A 20,167-nucleotide genomic window follows, 5' to 3' on the forward strand; every position below is an offset into this window, starting at 1 on the left:
GGAAAATATGTACTTTTTAAGTAAAATTAAAAGTGTGTAATTTTACTCTTACTTGAGTAAATTTGTAATAGAAAATCTGTACTTTTACTTCGTTACATAACTTACATTGCGTGACGTTCCTTCATTTTAAAATATGCTTTTTAAAACGCGTTGTTTATTTCAAGGTTGTCGTCTCTTTTTACGGGCATTCCCGAGTGATCGATTCTTTTGAGTCGATTCTTTTGAAAGCATTAATTGAACAATGGGCTAAACCACTTGAATAGGCTAATGAATTAGTTCAAATGATTTGTTCAGTTCGCAGCACGATCTGAATCATCTGAAGCAGGATTACTCACTCCTCGTAGCGCGAAACTTAAGAACACGCAGAACACAAAGAGCATTGGATGAAGTGGATATGAATCTCTATACAATCAAAACTACAAATGTGTCATATTGTTTGCCAGCGATGATAAATGCCCACCATATGCGCGCACCCGCGCGACCTGTTCGTCAGACACAGCAACATGCGCGTTACCTGTCAGACACAGAGACGTGGGCTTGCAGAAATATACATTTGAAGAACAGAAGGAAGAAAACGTGTTGATGGGCGTGTGGTTCACTGTTTACTGTTTGTTTACAAGTAAGAGCATTTCACAACACACACGTGACACAACACGAGAAAACATGAACTTTGTTCAAAAATGTGTATTTCATTTAAGAGAGCACTGCAGATGTTCTAGATCATCTTAGGAAATGCTCTGAGTTTAGTTCATGCTTTAGTTTGACATGGTCTATTATTCTAAATAAGTTGTGTAAACTTCATTGACATCAGGACTAGATGAAATTTACAGAAATGCTTGTCTCTTCTGTGTTTGTCTATTCTTTAGTCTCTCTAGTATATTGCAAAGATATCTGCTTATGATAATTAAAAATATTGATTAAAATGTAATATTAAAATATTGGCGTTAATATTAATTTTATGTAGTAGGCCTATATAATCAGAGACAAAGTAACTAAGTAACTAACTACTTGAGTAATTTTTTCATTGCATACTTTTTTACTTTTACTCAAGTAATTTTTAAAATAGTGACTTTTACTTTTACTTGAGTAACAATTTCTCTAGTTACTTGTACTTTTACTTGAGTAAAGATTTTGGCTACTCTACCCACCTCTGCTCTTAATGGTCCGTTTAGAATTCACTTTGCAAAAGAAGCAATAAAAAAGTGTGTCGCAACTATGTTTTTCAACGTCTCTAGGTGAAACCACCGTTAACGAGGAACAATGGCTCCATCTGTCGGTTAAATCTACTCAAAGTCTGCGGGCGTTGTACATTACAATTAAGTTAAATGTATATAAAAAAAGTTGATATTTGTTATGGAGAAAATGGCTTTATGCGCGTGTCTCATGTCTTCGGATATAATTAAAGAACAATGAGATTATTGCCAGACTTTGTGAATGACGTCATTGCTGGCAGTGTCCTCACCTGTTGACTCAGGTAGATTTCCAAGTTTTCATTTTGGCAGAAGGGCGACAAGAATGAAGATCAGTCGGCTGCCGGATCACTCTTTCTTATAGCCTTTTGCATTTTGTAAACGAGACTGTGACGAATAAATCGCAATTTATTGGAATAACAGTGAAATCTTGGTTAAACAACTTTGATCTTTCCGGACTTCCGGAAGAAGAGTGAAACCGTCAGACTGCGACATTTCCTCCATATGTTGTGAGTAAAGTCCAACAATAAACGCACTATTAATTTACATTAATGTCAAGTGTAGTTGAAATTTCCTTAGCGGTAATCTAGTTCCGTTTATTGTCTAAAATCACGTAAATGTCGAGTGGAAACGGCGTGTTTAACGTTGTAACCTTTCTGAATGTGTAAATACTCTGTGCTGCTTTTGAGATATTTTATCGCTGTTAACATGCTGGAAATGGCATTACAAATTATCTAACACGAATGTAAGGTTTTATTTAGCTGGATGTGTTTATGAAATGTTAATAAGTTATAAAAATAATACATTTAATAATATAAAAATAGTGTAAATAACTTGGCGTTCAAATATGACGTTGTAAGTTGTCTGTCCCTTGTTTTGTAGACCTAAAACATTAATAGGTAGTGCAATGTGCTTTTACACACTAAAGGAGCTTACACATTTCTCTTCAATGAAGTCCTTGCCCCAGGCCCTTCTATTTAGCAATGCAAAATACTTGCTTTCTCCTGCACTTTTTTGTGCTGATTGTGTTTGGGTAGTTTTACTTTCGCTATCTTATACTGAAAACAAACATAAAGCTCATAAACTGGTTGGTTTACACCCCTTGTGCAAATCTAGAATAACTAGTAATTTGGGGATTGCGGCAGATCCAGAGTATAAAGAGAAACTTTCATTCACTCCCAGTTTTCTCCACATTGTGTCTTTCTTTTACAGACCCTGAGGCTTCAGGCCACTGACAGTAATTGTAAAAGCAGTCGCCATAGGTCAGTCTGGGCCGAGGGTTGACCATATGGAGAACAACTCATCCTATGTCAGTGCTCCCATTGAGGAAGGTCCATACCAAGAACGTTCTGTTGACCCAGTGGAATTTGTGATCCAGCCCCCTAGAGTGTGTCACAAGGTCAATCACAAGGATGCCAATGGTAACACCACCGGGCCGGAGACTGTCCGCTTTCTTCCTGCCAAAAAAGAGCCCGTGTCAAGGACGTGCATGTGTGGGCCTTGCGCATCTGTGACTAGCTGCAGGAAACTCTTTTGTAGTGTATTGACTTGTGGACTGTATCGTGTATGCCAGCGTTTGCCCTGTCTGATTTCGGGCGACAGCTCAGCTGTCAACACACAGGAGGATGACCCTTCAGACTCTGCAGAAGTTAACAGTCGCTTTTATCCTGACGTCCGTATTGGTGGCGTACAGGTAGACGCCTCAATCATTAATGAAGTAGAGGAGAATGTCTTTCTCAGTTCCAAAATTGAGATGGACAGTTCAATCTACATCAGAAACTTACCGGAAGACTTCATCGATGGCGATGAAGCAGAGAATGTGGACAGACTCATCACTCAGAAGCTTATGGAGGTCTTCTCTGAGTTTGAGATCAATGAGCTTGCTAAATGCACCTCGGACTCTATGTTCTTGCGGCGTTCGCGAGAGATTAGTCAGCTGATCTCGGAAATCGTGCAGGAGCACAAAATGGAGGAGCAGGAGGCTGAGTGCAGGCTGGTGCGTGAGATCATTCGCATCAGTACACGTAAGAGCAAGAAAAAGCCGCAGATCAGAAAGGAGCCGCAGCGAGACAGTGGCAATGAAACCTGGAACAGTAAAAGAAACAGCAGCTTCAATTCCATCAGTGATGGGAGTGAGTTCCAATTCTTTGGCTTTCTGTCTTCAGTGAAACACAAATGGAGATATTATTCAAAATGTCTAAGATGTTCTTTTTGATGAATTGGAGGTGAATAAATTTTTTTTTTTAAGAATTTACTCACTCGAGTCACCAGCGATGATAGCCTCATGGTTAGTGTGCCGACATATAGTGTAAGTGCGCTCACTGCGCCCCGAGTTCGAATCCCGTCTCAATGGTACTTTGCCGGTCCCGCTCCCCTATCTCCACCCCATGATTTCCTTTCACTTCTCCACTATACTATACCAATAAAGACAAAGACCCAAAAAATATAAAGAATTTACTCAGTCTCTTAGATGTATTTGACCTTCTTTTAAGTCAAACACAAAACTGTCACTTTATGCCCATAAATTGGTTCCTCATAAAAGTAATCCATCATAAAAGTAATACACATGATTCCATTGGGTTAGTAAATGTCTTTGGCTGCAGCTAAATACCCCCACTTGCGGTCTTTGCACTTGACCACTTGACTACTTTCATGACGTATTTCCTGTTTAGTGTGCATTGAGGACTCCGCACTTTGTTGTTTTTAAGACATGGGACAGGCTTGCGCTCTGCATTTCGTACATTTTCCATGTAGATATGTTAAATTGAAAAAAGCAATGTAGACATTCGGCCTTAAATCTGTTAAAAGTGTAGAAATCCGTACATATTTAATGACTTGACATGAGAGTAAATAAGTGCTTCTTTCTTTTGAATTCTGTTTCAGATTTTTATGGGTTTAAGTGTTTTGGTTTCAAAGTGTCAAACAAAATATTTCTTCAGGCAGGTCACCTGACACAGAACACGATGTTGCTTGGTTAACAAAGATTTATCAAAACATATTTTCATTCTCTTCATAGAGCTGCAAATTTCACTGGAGAGATCTGATGATATTGAGGCCAGGAAGTTACGCAACAACAGTAAGCAGGGTAAGTCTGCCTTGGCATTTGGTTTGAACCGTTTACACAGATTTTTACACTACAGCCACAGCGGTGGCGTCGAGATATATCTCATGTCTAGATGTGTTAGGGCGGATGTCGGCATATGTTTACACCTACACCGCAAAAGTGCTAATTTTGTGGTACTTGACTAATAAATTCGAGGCGGCTTAAATGGGCAAAAAATTCTCATCCTCGATCTGTCAATAGTGTTTAGCGCTCCCAGAATGTTCTGCATGCTCCCGTAGGTCTGTGTGGGAGGAGAAAAGTTCACATATGTGGTCTGAACAAGTGGCGTCAGAAAAGACATATGGCAGCCATTAAGTAAACATTAATAAGTAACACTGAGTGCTATAATAAACTATAAATAAGTAGGCTATAAGAAGGATTGCAACATGGACAAATTTTGAACCCAGTTTCTAATTATTCTCCTGATTGAGTGATGTCACCTGTACGTTTTGGACAGGTTTCGTGACATTCACCTATGGTTTGTTTTGCATAAAACTAAACCAGGACCTGAGCTTGAGCTCATGTTAAACTTGAGAGAGCAGCTCATCTGCATTTAATGTAGCAGGGCTGTTGGCCGCTGACTGCCTATATTACAGGCTGTTGAGAGCCCGTCTCTCCTTTGGAAGAATGAGGCATGCAGTTTCTCTCTCGTTTGTTACTCGGAGGGGTTTGTGATGTAACCGGCCTGATTGTCACAAACAATGCTCTCTTGTCTGTAGGCCATCTGATCGGTTACACTCCTCTGAATTTGAATGTCATTATTTTCCTCATCAGCCGGGTTTGCCCCTCCCTTTCTATTTGCTTGATGTTGTTTTTATGCTCTACAATGTTGGCAAGCTACAGTTGTGTATCGCCAATGTCTGCCACATAAAGTCAGAAAGAAAATGATGCTCAAAATAACGCACATTTGGTATCAACAATTTTGAATTGCTCAAGTCCACATATAATGTTAAGAAACATTTATAATTTTGTATTTTTAATGGTTATTTCTGGCTTCATCTTTAGTTTTATTTCTCCACAGCTTACTCTGCCAGTTTCCAGGAAACAGGTGTGCCGGTCACACCTGACACACCTTTACTAACCAGCAGCATACATGCTTGAGAAACTCCTTTCCAAGTGAACATAAGTTCCATTCCAAACCGTCCATAAACCATCTTCTGTTTTATAGTTATATCTTAATTCATTTTTTAAAGTATACTCTTAGAAGCTGTGATTCCACAAGCAGTCATTGGGGTTTGGTTTTTAGGTAGACACAATTGTATTCTTCTGTTTAAATATTTCTGTATGATGTGTATTGGCATGCACTGTCCAGCAGACATTTGGAAGCAACTGACTTTGAAGAAGGACGAACAGTTGCTGAGTATGAAGAATAATAAACAGTTTCTGCCCGGTTGCATGAAAGCCCATAGGTGAGGGTTTTCCTGAGGGGGGAAATCCCTTCCCTTCCATTTAAAAGCATTGCAACAAAGGTCTTAATCGTCACCCAAGTGTTTATACTTAGCATTTCACAATAATTCCTTTCAGAACACTGCAAGAAAGAAGCGGTTGCCGTAGTTACGCTATAAAACATACATACCATTGACTTTAATAAACCACAAATTTAACAATACAGCTACTAAAACATTTGAGTTGTGGACAATATTAACAGTACAGTAAAAAAACTAAAGACGCTAAATATATTGTTTTAGATAAATACGCAAAAAGAAAAAAAAACATCCCTCTAAATCCGCTATAACGCATCAAACTGATATTTTTTCAATAGTTTCGTATCATTAGTCTCATTTTATTTTTGAAATAGCGTCATAACTTTATCCATTTCAGTGAACATGATATCATTCATTGCATTTGAAACTTAAGGGAACTGTATTGTTAGAATAGGGACCAATTCTCAATATTAACTAACTATTTACTACGACTTTTTTCTCAATAAACTTCTAATTACTGCTGATAAGGTAGTTTTTAGGTTTTGTTATTGGGTAGGATTAAGTGATGTAGAATAAGGTAATGCAGAATAAGGCATTACTATGTGCTTTATACATACTAATATACAGCCAATATGCATGCTAATAAGCAAGTAGTTAATGATGAATTTGTGTACCTAAATATAAAGTTTAACCAAAAAAGTAACTTAAAGACTTTGTTGCAATGCATAACAGAACTTAAGGGAACATTTTAACAGTTAATGGTAAATACTTATTGACAGCCTTAAGGTTTCCTTAAGTGAACGCTTTTTCTTGCAACCCCGGGCACTGACCTCTTTATACGCAAATCGAGCCATAATTGAGATAAAATTGTCATATTTTACCACACACTATGCCAACCACAAAATTAGCCTGTTCATGAAGATTAAGCATTCTTACATTGTGACATTATTTTAATGAAGTTTAATCACATTTACATTTATGCATTTGGCAGACGCTTTTATCCGTAGCGACTTGCATTGCATTGTACTATACATTTCTTTAAAGGTGCAGTAAGTAATTTCTGAGAAATTCTGTTGTTATTTAAAACCAATGCCCTTACAAACACAACCCTGTCTTCATTGCTCTGCCCTCGAAGTAATGAACAATTGCTGACTCTCTCTCCTCCATCATATGCATATACATATTGCTGATTTGCTACGAATGTATGTGTGTATTCACTTAATTTCGCTTCAGTTTAAAACAATTTTTCAACTTGCATAATGGACATGTAAATGCTAATAAAATTGTTTGTTTATGTGTTCATTTTAAAGTCCAACAGCATTTCTCAAAAATGGCTATAACTCCACCTTTAAAAAGTGAAGTGAAAGTGACCTATTTGTCAGATATGGTGACCCATACCTGAAATGTGACCTCTGCATTTAACCCTTCCAGTGAGTAGTGAACACACGCACTGCAAGTCGTGAACACACATACACCCTTTGGCTAACTGCCAGCAATTTCCTTCAATGAAAACATATATTTAATCGTATTTACATCCCGGTAAATTTTTTTGTTAGATAACAAAATATCCATTGCGTCCATACAGTATGTTTTTCATTAGATATTAATATGACGAAATGAATGTCATTACAGGAATGAGAATGTATTTTTTATGTTTATTTTTCAGAATTTGTGGGTAAATGTGCTTACATCATGAAAAAAATGTATCACACTGTGCACACCAGACACGACATTTAAAAAAGAAAACCTTTCTAATATAGAGTCTATTGCTTATCTCTTGTCTAGATTTGTTAGGCTGGATGTCGGCATATGTCTACACCTGATTAAAGCTACACCGCAATGCTAATTTTGTGGACTTGATTTATCAATTTGAGGTAACTTAAATTAACAAAAATTTTCTCGATTGGTCGATAGTGCTTGGCGTTCTCAATGTTTATGTTTTGGACAGGTTTAGGGACATTCAACTATGATTTGTTTTGCATAAAACTAAACAGGTTCATGAGCAGCGCTGCAATGTTTAAAAAAAAACATTTCTTATATAAAGTCTGTTGTAGCTTATCGCACATTTTTGTCATGACTGGCTAGGACAAAATTCTAAATAACATAAGTGACATGTCTGGTGTGGGCACGGTGTCACTGCATAAAATTGTAATGTTCCCAAAATTACTCTCCATTCTATTTATGCAAAATGAGTCTTATTTTCTTTAACTCTTCTGAGTTCACCTGCCTTGTGATGCTAAAATGCTGAATGTATTAGTCAAATGGAAGAGCTGCAGTCAAAGCATGTCTGTATAAGGAAGTAAAGTAATTCTTTGAGTAAATGTTATTACGTGTGGGACAAACATGGATAGTTGTCTATTAAATGTACATAAAGCTACATAGAAGCACTTGCTAGTCTAGAAGTGTGTGTGATTACTTGCTTTTTTAATTTTTTAATTCCTTTTCATTTTAATTTGTGAATGTTGTTGCTAAGTAAAAATACATGTAGAACAAATAGCTTTGTGTTATAGAATGTTTATTTTGCTTAAAGACCTGCAGAACATAGACTGTCTATGTGAAAACACACTGTTCTGTCCAATATTTACCCATGGGTCTAAAACAACCCAGCACTTTTTAGAAATTAATTCTGTGTGGCTCATTATTTTTTCATATGCAAAACATAACATTCAGCACGGGGTGGGGTTATATTGACTGTCCAATGACCAGCCTTAAAAAAATCCAAACAATTCCTATGTAATTTCCAGAGGCCGTTTCACTGAAAAAAAACACTAGCACTGCTTGTTATATCACAGCCACTGTTTTATTCCATTTAACCTAGATTTCTAGGTTGTTAATATAACCCTTGCAGGGTTAAGTATTATTGATGTGTTGGGTTATTTCCCTTAATATAAATTATAGTACTAAAATAAAAGAACGGAAAATTATAATTATTGTTGTTCTGCATGCTTTCAAATGAGACCATTTCAAATGTTCATTTAATTAGTATTTTTAGATTATATTGTGGCCAGACCAGTCCAGTCTGTTGAATTTCAACAAAATCAAACCTCAGGAGTGACAAAGACATCCAACAGCAATGTGAAAACTGACAGGATGACACATGAAAACTGTTATCAAAATCCAGGTAATCAAATAAAAAATATTTTTTAATATTTGCTTAAAAGTAAATATAAACTTTTCTTTGCAGTATTTGAGGTCTAAAAAAATGACCTGTTTCTCCAGTTTTCATTTTATGCACGTAAATGCAAATAGAAACAATCTTTTCATTTTAGGTTAACATATAGTGTATTCAGAAAAACTTGAAATGGTCTTAATATTTTCTGCGGCTGTGTATCCTACCTTAAATATAATTTGTTTTTACAAACAAATCAAAACTCTAATACACATCATGCTGGAAAATCCCAGGTCGGGAGATACTACTTTGTGTAATTAACATCAATCACACAAAAAAATCAAACATCAAAAGACTTTAGCAAAGATTCTCAATAGCCTGGCTTGAAAAAAATGCAGCAAGAGCAAGCTCACGGCATGTAGGCTACGGGTATGGAAGCATATTGTTAGCTATTTTCAATTTGAAATGCAATCCGCAAAATGGCAATGCAGTATGTAAAATGACAATAGGTACGTTCATACAGTCACTTTTCAGGATTGACAACCGTATTTACTTACAGGTGTGAGTCTCGAAATGTCCCGTTCACACAGTGGCTTACAGTTGCAGCTTCAATACTGTCTGTATGAACGAGCAACCGAACTCGAGCCTGTATTTTATCTGCACGCGCCTCCTGTGACCATAGTGACTCACGCGAATAGCATAGATTGTCAAAAGAATGCAATGGACTTGGAGGTGTACGAAAAACTAGGCGTGTGTAATACTTCCCAGTGTACACAGAAGACTTTACAAGGGGGTTTACATATTTAAAGTTGGTTTTAATCTGCAAAATGAATTAATATAACATCAGTGACGGCAGTCTCATGTTTAACCAAGCCAAACACTCGCAGTCAGTCTCGCTCATTACTTCATGTAAGATCCTGCAAAAGTACGGCTTTATGACCGGTGAAGCGCTGCCGCCACCTACTGGTGAATAATTGAACTGAAACAACTGAAGCAATTCCTTTTCTACACAAATTTATCACACACTTAACGTTATATTAAGCTTTTATCTTTAACACTCTATTAAAAGTTCCATATCACGTTTAAAGTGTTATTTTTGCGTGTGATCTCACTTATTGCACTACAACAAATAAATAAAAATCGCAAGACTCATAAGCCTGCAGTATGTTTACATAAGAGGGCTGCCGTTACACTGTGGCGTCTACGAACACTTAACATTATATAATGTCGCATTATAGCGCTGTTGTTTAAGGTCGGAAGATTGGCTGTGCATAACATTACAAGGCACTTCTGCACCGCTGTTTGCAGACATCTTAGTGCGCCGTACGTGACAGAGAATGGCGAGTGACGCGATAGACAACTAGTTGTCCAGTACGATTCCGTTCACACAGCAGGGCTTCTCCGCAAATGCGGTTGTGAGTACCGAAGATTTACAGGTGTGAGTTCGGTTACAGAATACGGTTGTCACACCCGTAAATAACCGAACTGCGTGTGAACACAACCGTATTAAGGACTCAAATACCGGACTGACAACCGTATTCTGGTGCTGTATGAACGTAGCCAATGCAATTATGTATTTAAATATACATTTGAAATAACAAGAGTAGGTGTTTCAGAAAGTCTAAAAAACCAGCAAAAAGCAATTTGCCTGACTACATTGTGTATGAACCAACAGCAGCACAATGTCTAAAAGCAACAAATCCGAATCCATTGGATGTGTTTTTAGCAATGTACCCCCCATCTCTGAGAGATCTTACCATAGAAATGTCAAATCTCTATTCTGTTCAGAACAAATACAAACCTCTTAATTTAAGCATGGATGAACTACTTGTATTCTATGGTGTGCTCCTAACCTCTGGATATTGTACTGTTCCACGACGGCATTTGCTCTGGTCACTAGATGATGATGTTCACAACAACAGCATCTCTAATGCTATGAGAAGAAACAGATTTGATGAAATTATGGCTTCCATTCATGTTGTGGACAACACAAAGTGCAACAATGACCCCTTCTTTAAGGTGAGGCCAATCTTCCAGGAGCTCAATACCTCATACAAAATTCTGCCATTCAGTAAATGGCTGTCAGTTGATGAGAGTATGATTCCCTACTATGGGCACCACGGGTACAAGCAGTTCATAAAGGGAAAACCAATCCGCTACAGCTATAAGGTTTGGAGCCTGGCATCCTCAGGGGGTTACCTCTAACACATGGAGCCTTATGCTGGAGTGCATACCCTTCTTCCAGAGACTGGGTTAGGTCATGGGCCCAGTGTAGTGCTGGGTTTGGCTGAACAAGCTGGTGTTCCAGAAGGATGCAACTTCACGCATGACAACCTCTTCACCACATTATCTCTGATTGATGAGATGACCAAGTGAGGATATGGGTGCACTGGGACCATGCGGCAAAACCAGTTGTTTGATGATTCAAACCAATGAAGGAATTCCAAAAGTTACAGCGGGGCTTCACAGAAGTTCTGTCTGAAGGAGAAAAGCTACTGGTGAGGTGGAGGGATAACAGTGTGGTCACTGTTGCAAGCAATGTGGAAAATGTCTACACTGAGTTACCAGTTAGGAGATGGAACAAGGAAAGAAAGGCATATGACTACCTCCAGCAACCTCAAATAATCCACTCTTACAACCAGCGAATGGGAGGAGTAGATCTACATGATCTTCAGGTGTCCCGTTACCACAGCACAATAAGATCAAAAAAGTGGTGGTGGCCAATTTATGCCTGGACTCTCCACAGTGCTGTGGTCAACAGTTGGCTGTTCCACAGAGATGTCATGAATGGTGATTATGATCTCCTTGGATTTCAGAGAGTAGTTGCCCAAAGTCTCCTGAAAAAATTTGGTACTGCACCAAAAGGACATGGGAGGCCATCCTCAATGTCAGCTGCTGTGACTGATATACCCAGGTTTGATGGTGTTACTCACTGGCCGATAAACACAGGTAGGCAGATTATATGAAGATTTGTTTTTAATCAAAGTTTTTTTTATAACACCTGCAAATGTGTTCCAGAAGCTATACAAAAGAGAAATCATTGTGTAAGTATTCATTTTGTTTAGCAGGAAATAGGTTTCTCAGATGTCGTGTCTGTGATGGTCGCACATCATTTGGTTGTGAAAAGTGTGCCAGGCCAATGCATATTGAGTGCTTCAAGACGTTTCATAACGTCTGAGGGGAGGTGTTATCTAATCCATGAGTTCCACACCAGGACACAGTTGTGATTTTTTTTATAATTGCACTGTTATGTCTGAGGGAGGTGATATCTAATCTATGAGTTCCACACCAGCACACAGTTGTGACTGTTGATTGATAATTTTTGTGATTATTTCTTGTTATTAATGAATTGTTAGATGTTCCTTGGCATTGTTACATGTTTCCTACCATAGGCTCATATTTCATCATATGTTTATTTATTTTCATTTGTTTATTTATGTATTTATTTTTATTTATTTATTGAGTTTTTTTTTCTTTTTGTAATTTTAAGTATTTTTGTCATTTATAGTTTATAGTGAAGGCTATAATGATTACATTCTAAGCAAGTTCCTATAATTTGTTATTTTATCATAATTTTAAGTATTTGTCAAGTATTTGTGCCATGCTGTTGCATAGGATTGCTATTTTGTCATTTTTGAAACTGAGCCAGACATTGTTTGCCTATTTGTTGATCGAATAAAACACTTCAACAATTTAATCCAGTCTTGAAACTAATTTCTGGAGATTTTTTATGTATATACACCATAGACTCCCTGTGTTCTACCACCGGTCACAATTGTGACCAGAGATAAAACTCATTTTTTCATGGACTTTTTAAATATTTTTTTACATAATTGACATTGATTGTTTAATATCCTTACAAATACCAAACAAACTGATATATGTCACCTATGGGAAAAATTTGGGATTAAATGGGTTAAGTGCAAAATGAAAATAAAAATTAAATTATATCAATTACATTTGTTAGTTCAGTTTTAATGCTCTTTAAATTGCAAAATTAAAATGCATTCACCGGATTGATTAGCCTATATATGTTTAAGATAGTCAAGCAAAACTGTAGCAAAATGAAAATTCTAATGTTATTTTCCCTAAATGCATTAACATTAACAGGTTGAACATTTGGGGTTGCATTTTCATTTACACAACGTTACAACGTTGGGTGTTGCAAAATTCAACGTGGACTTGAAAACGCATTGTCGCGATAGCAGCCTTCAGGTCATCTGTGGTACCTTTGGCAGTGTGGGCAGGTGCCAAGTCCTGCTGGAAAATGAAATCAGCATCTCCATAAAGCTTGTCAGCAGAAGGAAGCATGAAGTGCTCTAAAATTTCCTGGTAGATGGCTGCGTTGACTGTGGACAGAAAACACAGTGGACCAAAGTCCTCTTTTCAGATGTTGGAAATCAAGGTCCTAGAGTCTGGAGTGGAGAGGCACAGAATCCATGTTGCTTGAAGTCCAGTGTGAAGTTTCCACAGTCAGTGATGATTTGGGCTGCCATGTCATCTGCTGGTGTTGGTCCACTGTGTTTTCTGAAGTCCACAGTCAACGCAGCCATCTACCAGGAAATTTTAGAGCACTTGCCACCTAAATGCCAAAGCCACACAAAAACACCGCAAGTAAATGTCTTTCACCGTGATCAACCCTCTCTTCACGACAAAAACAACAACAACATTACATTGCAGTATAGTACGTCACGTGTCTTTACGGGATCTTCGCGGGATGTGTGTGATTTCAGAAAATCACTGGCAGTGTGAATTAACAAAATCTACCGATCCCGGGACATATTCCTGGACACATTCTCCGTGTATTTTCCAGGATCTCTGTGTGAAATATTTTACAATTTTTACAAAATTTGCACAGCAGTGGGTGTCCTATGTTTATAATTGGTATTTAAATGAAAGCAAAAGTTTTTATATAAAAATGGCATTTAATAATGGTGTAGGATGTCTAGAAAGTTCTGCGCTCCTCCAGCCTCCAACTCATCTGCTCTATGGGCGAGACCGACCCCGCACTCCCCCGGTACAGCCCCACAAAACTCTCAACGGATTGGTTCGCCAGGTTGAGTTACAAATACGCCTGATTTCATTGGCCGTAAAGATCACGTGGCTCAGAATGTATCTAGGAAGTAGAGAAGGTAACACACGCGAGCGATAGGGTGACTTGTAGCATCATATCCAGTTTTAGTGGTTTTCTGTTATCTTTAATAAACAGCGAACATGGGTGATGATGAGGAGAAATTTGATGGGATGCTGCTCGCTATGGCGCAGCAGCATGAAGGCGGCGTTCAGGAGGTGATGATCAAATGTTCAACACATGCACGAGCACGATAGCACCTGTGCTAACTAATGTGTGTTAGCTTAGTGCAATATTAATAATATTACAATTTACATTAGTTGCAGTAAACTTTACTGCTTTAAATGATCGGTGTGGTAGTAATGTAATAGTCATTTAAGATAACTGTATAGTTTGCTATAATGTACCAGCATGTGGAGATGATGTCTGTATGGAGACCGAGACTGTATGTTTGGGAACCTTATGACCATCTGCGGCGTTTATTTGAGGCTCTGATACCTAGAAATCCTGTGTTTGGATACACTTTAATAGGTTTTGAAACACAGTACATAGTACAACATTCCACATTACTGACATCCTTTCCTTTTATATGTTAATTTCATTGTTTTTATTAACAGTTGGTGAACACGTTCTTCAGTTTTCTAAGAAGAAAAACGGATTTCTTCACAGGAGGAGACTCTGGAGCAGCAGAAAAGGTGTGGTGTGGTGAGGTTATGTTACCACATTACAGTTCTCACAGCTCCATACAGCGTGCCACATGAACTTCCCAGCTGCTGTGTTAACACTTGACACAACAGAATTTCAAAATTAACGTTAAACATTTTATTGCTAATTAAAAAGTGTTTGGGGATGTTTGTTTAGTAATTCCCACAAAGTTTATTTTCATTACACGTGAGAGTTTTTCACGCTCACAGATTTTCGATCATCTTTTCTTTTGTCGAATGTTAAAGGTGAATATTGTAGATGCAAAATTCCAATAGAAAAAGTATTTTATTCCAAGTCTTTATTCAAAAATAGCTTTGTTTTTAAAACATATCATTCACTTTGTATGTGTGTGGAACTTAAAATTATATTTTATTTGGGGATGAAGTATTTTGTCTGCCTAGCTAGCTGTAGCTATAGTGAACTTGCTATGCTTCAACTAGTAGCTGTTTGTTAACAAAGGACTATTGAACTTCCTGCACTGCTTTTAAGGTAACTGTTATTTGTTAAGTAGCTGTTGTTAGCACCTAGCCATCTAGCTTGAGTTACTTAGTAACATAATAATTTTAAACGCAACCTACGATGATAAGCAGTTTTACTTTGCTTATTCTGCCATCTAGATAATTAAATTTATTCTAAATCAATAATTTGTTGGGTTATTTAAGTGTTTAAATGCACAAAATGTTGTGATAATACCATATATCTAGGCCAAAGTCTCAGCATTTATCATCATGTGAAAATGCCCCCTCCATATATCGTCATTCCATCAGTATCATTTGAACCAACTATCTCCTGTTTGTTGTGTTTCTCAGTTGGTTAAAGAGGCATTTAGTCATCACAATCAGCTCTCTCTGAAAGTCCAAAAAGAGAAACAGTCCAGACAAGAGAAAGAGGAAAAGGAGAACGCTGAGAGAGCCTCCAAACTGGAGGAGGAGAATAATAAGAAACAAACTCAAGAGGAGCCCAGAATCAAAGAACTCACAGACGAAGAAGCAGAGAGACTTCAGTGTGAATTAAACCAAGTGAGAGCAAATTTAAACCATCACAATTATTGTGTCATTTCAGCATTATTTATTACCTTATTTATTTAAAAAATACGATTACACATTCACCCAGATAAGCACTGATCGTTGTTATACACTTGAGATAAATTATTTTAAAAAATCATTCATCATGTGTTTTGTTTTATTTATGTCTTGTTCTCAATTCAGGCAAAACAAGAGGGAACGAAAGATTCAGAAGTAGTTGAGAAAATTGATGCATCAGAGAAAGATGACAAAAAGGGGGTAAGTGTGATTCGTATCTCTGTGAAGACGCAATAAAATGCCAAAAACATGTGTCTCAGACTATCAGGGAACTGTCTGATGACTGTTTTACAAATTTCAACTACATTTAATCTTTATTTTGAACAATTTTTGCCTTTTTAAGTACAAACCCGATTCCAAAAAAGTTGGGACACTGTACAAATTGTGAATAAAAACAGAATGCAATGATGTGGAAGTTTCAAATTTCAATATTTTATTCAGAATACAACATAGATGACATATCAAATGTTTAAACTGAGAGAATGTATCATTTTAAGGGAAAAATAAGTTGATTTTAAATTTCATGGCATCAACACATCTCAAAAAAGTTGGGACAAGGCCATGTTTACCACTGTGTGGCATCCCCTCTTCTTTTTATAACAGTCTGCAAACGTCTGGGGACTGAGGAGACAAGTTGCTCAAGTTTAGGAATAGGAATGTTGTCCCATTCTTGTCTAATACAGGCTTCTAGTTGCTCGACTGTCTTAGGTCTTCTTTGTCGCATCTTCCTCTTTATGATGCGCCAAATGTTTTCTATGGGTGAAAGATCTGGACTGCAGGCTGGCCATTTCAGTACCCGGATCCTTCTTCTACGCAGCCATGATGTTGTAATTGATGCAGTATGTGGTCTGGCATTGTCATGTTGGAAAATGCAAGGTCTTCCCTGAAAAGAGACGACGTCTGGATGGGAGCATATGTTGTTCTAGAACTTGGATATACCTTTCAGCATTGATGGTGCCTTTCCAGATGTGTAAGCTGCCCATGCCACACGCACTCATGCAACCCCATACCATCAGAGATGCAGGCTTCTGAACTGAGCGCTGATAACAACTTGGGTTGTCCTTGTCCTCTTTAGTCCGGATGACATGGCGTCCCAGTTTTCCAAAAAGAACTTCAAATTTTGATTCGTCTGACCACAGAACAGTTTTCCACTTTGCCACAGTCCATTTTAAATGAGCCTTGGCCCAGAGAAAACACCTGCGCTTCTGGATCATGTTTAGATATGGCTTCTTATTTGACCTATAGAGTTTTAGCCGGCAACGGCGAATGGCACGGTGGATTGTGTTCACCGACAATGTTTTCTGAAAGTATTCCTGAGCCCATGTTGTGATTTCCATTACAGTAGCATTCCTGTATGTGATGCAGTGCCGTCTAAGGGCCCGAAGATCACGGGCATCCAGTATGGTTTTCCGGCCTTGACCCTTACGCACAGAGATTGTTCCAGATTCTCTGAATCTTTGGATGATATTATGCACTGTAGATGATGATAACTTCAAACCCTTTGCAATTTTTCTCTGAGAAACTCCTTTCTGATATTGCTCCACTATTTTTCGCCGCAGCATTGGGGGAATTGGTGATCCTCTGCCCATCTTGACTTCTGAGAGACACTGCCACTCTGAGAGGCTCTTTTTATACCCAATCATGTTGCCAATTGACCTAATAAGTTGCAAATTGGTCCTCCAGCTGTTCCTTATATGTACATTTAACTTTTCCGGCCTCTTATTGCTACCTGTCCCAACTTTTTTGGAATGTGTAGCTCTCATGAAATCCAAAATGAGCCAATATTTGGCATGACATTTCAAAATGTCTCACTTTCAACATTTGATATGTTATCTATATTCTATTGTGAATAAAATATAAGTTTATGAGATTCGTAAATTATTGCATTCCTTTTTTATTCACAATTTGTACAGTGTCCCAACTTTTTTGGAATCGGGTTTGTAAATGCCATTTGGTTGGATTGAAAGTTTGCGAGTGCATCTAGTGGGGCTGAAATCATTTTGTACATTGTGAGTCTCTAACATTTGCTGGCTTATATGTACATCTCAGTCGGAGTCTGAGGGAGAGGAGGATGAAAAAGACAAAGACAAAATCAAACCCAATGCTGGAAATGGAGCAGACCTTCAAAACTACAGATGGACTCAAACTCTATCTGAAGTAGATGTGAGTGGTATACTCATTTACTGATTGAACAGACAGCTTATCAGTCACTGTGATTATATACACACAAACTGTTCCATTGTCTGTAAAATTGTTTATGGTTAAATCATTTTTGCATTATAAAAAGAAGATGCCAGAAATTTGGTGTCTACAGTCATCAGTAATGCTGGAGGAATGTGTAACTCATAAACCCTGCCACTTTCATCCTTTATTTAGTAGCCTAGCTCTTATCTGTACAGATGATAATTTAAGCCCTATCAGCTGGTTTAGTCTGTGCATAATAAAGATACCTGACATCACTGGCTCAGTGTGGTATTTTGCTGTTGTCTCTTACAGCTCATAGTTCCATTCGATGTGAACTTTCGTATGAAAGGGAAGGATGTGGTTGTGGACATACAGCGGCGTTCTCTGAGAGTCGGTTTGAAGGGACAACCACCTGTGATTGACGGACAGCTGTACTGTGAAGTGAAGGTGGAGGAGAGCTCTTGGCTCATTGAAGATGGGAAAGTAGTCACAATCCATTTTGAGAAGGTGAGAGGTAGTACAGTACGATGCTGATAATAAAGAACATATACTTATAAAGGTGTTCAACAAATTTATTAGACCATCATCATACAAAATATTACGTTTTTTTGTTATAATTTAATTTCAGTTCATTTGCGTAATAAATGATTTCTAAAATATTTGTTTTTTTCTTCATTATGACAGGTTGTGTAATTGTGTAATAAAGCACTGTATATGCATATTGATAAACCAACAAACCAACTTTAATCATCATTCTGACTATATAACAATTGTCCAGTTGGACATCAGGAGACATCTAAGTGTGTGATAATCATACGGAACTGTTGTTTATTCCAGATCAACAAAATGCAGTGGTGGAGTAAGTTAGTGTCAACAGACCCTGAAATCAACACCAAGAAGATCTGCCCTGAGAACTCCAAGGTAGGCAATTAAACACATGGACTGATGTAAGTAACCAAAAACCCATCCAGGACTGTAAGATCTTTTGAGCAAAAGTGTAGTTTTCAAACTTATCAAAACTCTTTCATGGACAGTTTAATGATATAATCAGTGTGGTGTAATAACATTATTTTATAGTATCAATTGATACAAAATGTTTAATGGCACCCTCTCATTTCCTGTCATGTTTCAAAATGGAATCTGTTCAGTTGTCAGATTTGGACGGGGAGACTCGCAGTATGGTGGAGAAGATGATGTACGATCAAAGGCAGAAGTCAATGGGACTGCCCACCTCTGAAGAGCAGAAGAAACAGGATATCCTGAAGAAGTAAGAATATGTGACTAGGATATATGGCCAAGCACCTGGTCAGATTTTGTTTGAAAGATGTCAATTAAGAAATCTTAAAAATGATCTGTATTTATTTCCATAAGAAAAGTGTTGTCTTGCATTTTCTCCAAATGCAGTTCAATATCTGTACTTGGCATTAAACAGAATGCTTTTTACGTACTGTAACCATTGTATGATGTGATTGCAGGTTTATGTCTCAGCATCCCGAAATGGATTTCTCCAAAGCCAAGTTCAGCTGAGAGCCGTATGTGCTCCGGATGAAGCATCAGTGACTATAAATATCGCTGTACATGTTTTTCAGATCAGCTAGACCAGTTTGTTTTAAGGGTAACGCTCTACAATAAGTTTCTATTTGTTAATATTATTTAACATGAGCTAACAATAAACAATACTTCTATGGCATTTGTTAATCTTAGTTCATGTTAATTCAGTATTTACCAATCAAATGTATCTGTTATTTAAAAGTAACAAAGATCATTAAATGCTGTGGGAAAATGTCATAATGTTAATTCATGTTAGCTAAAGCATTATCTGATATTTTTAAATAGAACCTTAATGTTATGTGTTATTGTTTTCGGTTATGTCTTCATGAATAACAATTTCACTGTTGTTAAGAAGAGTTTCATAATGCGTCATGTTTTGCATTTGTTTTTGTCTTAGATTTTTTTAAATAAATCATTTCAAACACTGCTTTTTATGAAATCTTAACTCATCAACTCTTATCCCATCAGCATCAGTGGTTCGCACACAATATTTAGATGTTAAAATATGTAATTACTTTAACTGTGATATAACCGCTTCTTGCCTGTTTTATTGTCTCTGTTCATCTCTTAAGGTGTCCATCGGGGTTAAATGACATGAAGGCCCAAGGAATTTCTGGCTGTCTCTTGTGTGGTGATTTTTGGATTATGCCAGTGGTCTATAACCTGAATATTTTCTGTGCTGTGTATTCTTACAACTGTATGGCAGTGGACTTTTGCTTCTAAACCAGATAATCCTAAAGATTTACAA

At 37.5% G+C, this 20,167-nt stretch overlaps 2 protein-coding genes across 2 annotated transcripts; both read left to right on the plus strand.

Annotated features, from left to right (window-relative positions):
* Nucleotides 1–1,463: 1,463 nt before the first annotated feature.
* kdf1b (keratinocyte differentiation factor 1b) lies at nucleotides 1,464–7,019 on the plus strand. Its single transcript, XM_057327779.1, has 4 exons — nucleotides 1,464–1,699; nucleotides 2,403–3,322; nucleotides 4,207–4,275; nucleotides 5,315–7,019. The coding sequence occupies exons 2-4, from the start codon at nucleotides 2,479–2,481 to the stop codon at nucleotides 5,392–5,394; spliced, it is 993 nt and encodes a 330-aa protein (XP_057183762.1). The 5' UTR covers nucleotides 1,464–1,699; nucleotides 2,403–2,478; the 3' UTR covers nucleotides 5,395–7,019.
* Nucleotides 7,020–13,939: 6,920 nt separating this feature from the next.
* nudc (nudC nuclear distribution protein) lies at nucleotides 13,940–19,846 on the plus strand. The gene is made up of 9 exons (XM_057327780.1): nucleotides 13,940–14,115; nucleotides 14,515–14,592; nucleotides 15,412–15,621; nucleotides 15,811–15,885; nucleotides 17,734–17,847; nucleotides 18,181–18,375; nucleotides 18,706–18,789; nucleotides 19,017–19,135; nucleotides 19,344–19,846. Exons 1-9 carry the CDS (start codon nucleotides 14,041–14,043, stop codon nucleotides 19,393–19,395), a joined length of 1,002 nt encoding a protein of 333 aa, XP_057183763.1. The 5' UTR covers nucleotides 13,940–14,040; the 3' UTR covers nucleotides 19,396–19,846.
* The last annotated feature ends 321 nt before the right edge of the window (nucleotides 19,847–20,167 follow it).

The sequence above is a fragment of the Triplophysa rosa genome, unplaced genomic scaffold (genome assembly GCF_024868665.1).
Source record: "Triplophysa rosa unplaced genomic scaffold, Trosa_1v2 scaffold291_ERROPOS121282, whole genome shotgun sequence".
Classification (NCBI taxonomy): domain Eukaryota; kingdom Metazoa; phylum Chordata; class Actinopteri; order Cypriniformes; family Nemacheilidae; genus Triplophysa; species Triplophysa rosa.

What these genes read in the sequence shown, in the direction of transcription:
- nudc (XM_057327780.1), top strand. Translation starts at nt 14,041, where the DNA reads ATGGGTGATGATGAGGAGAAATTTGATGGGATGCTGCTCGCTATGGCG. An exon ending in ATGAAGGCGGCGTTCAGGAG is followed by an intron (nt 14,116 to 14,514) that starts GTGATGATCAAA and finishes TTTTATTAACAG; the next exon opens with TTGGTGAACACGTTCTTCAG. An exon ending in TCTGCCCTGAGAACTCCAAG is followed by an intron (nt 18,790 to 19,016) that starts GTAGGCAATTAA and finishes GAATCTGTTCAG; the next exon opens with TTGTCAGATTTGGACGGGGA.
- kdf1b (XM_057327779.1), top strand. Translation starts at nt 2,479, where the DNA reads ATGGAGAACAACTCATCCTATGTCAGTGCTCCCATTGAGGAAGGTCCA. An exon ending in CAATTCCATCAGTGATGGGA is followed by an intron (nt 3,323 to 4,206) that starts GTGAGTTCCAAT and finishes TTCTCTTCATAG; the next exon opens with AGCTGCAAATTTCACTGGAG. An exon ending in ACGCAACAACAGTAAGCAGG is followed by an intron (nt 4,276 to 5,314) that starts GTAAGTCTGCCT and finishes ATTTCTCCACAG; the next exon opens with CTTACTCTGCCAGTTTCCAG.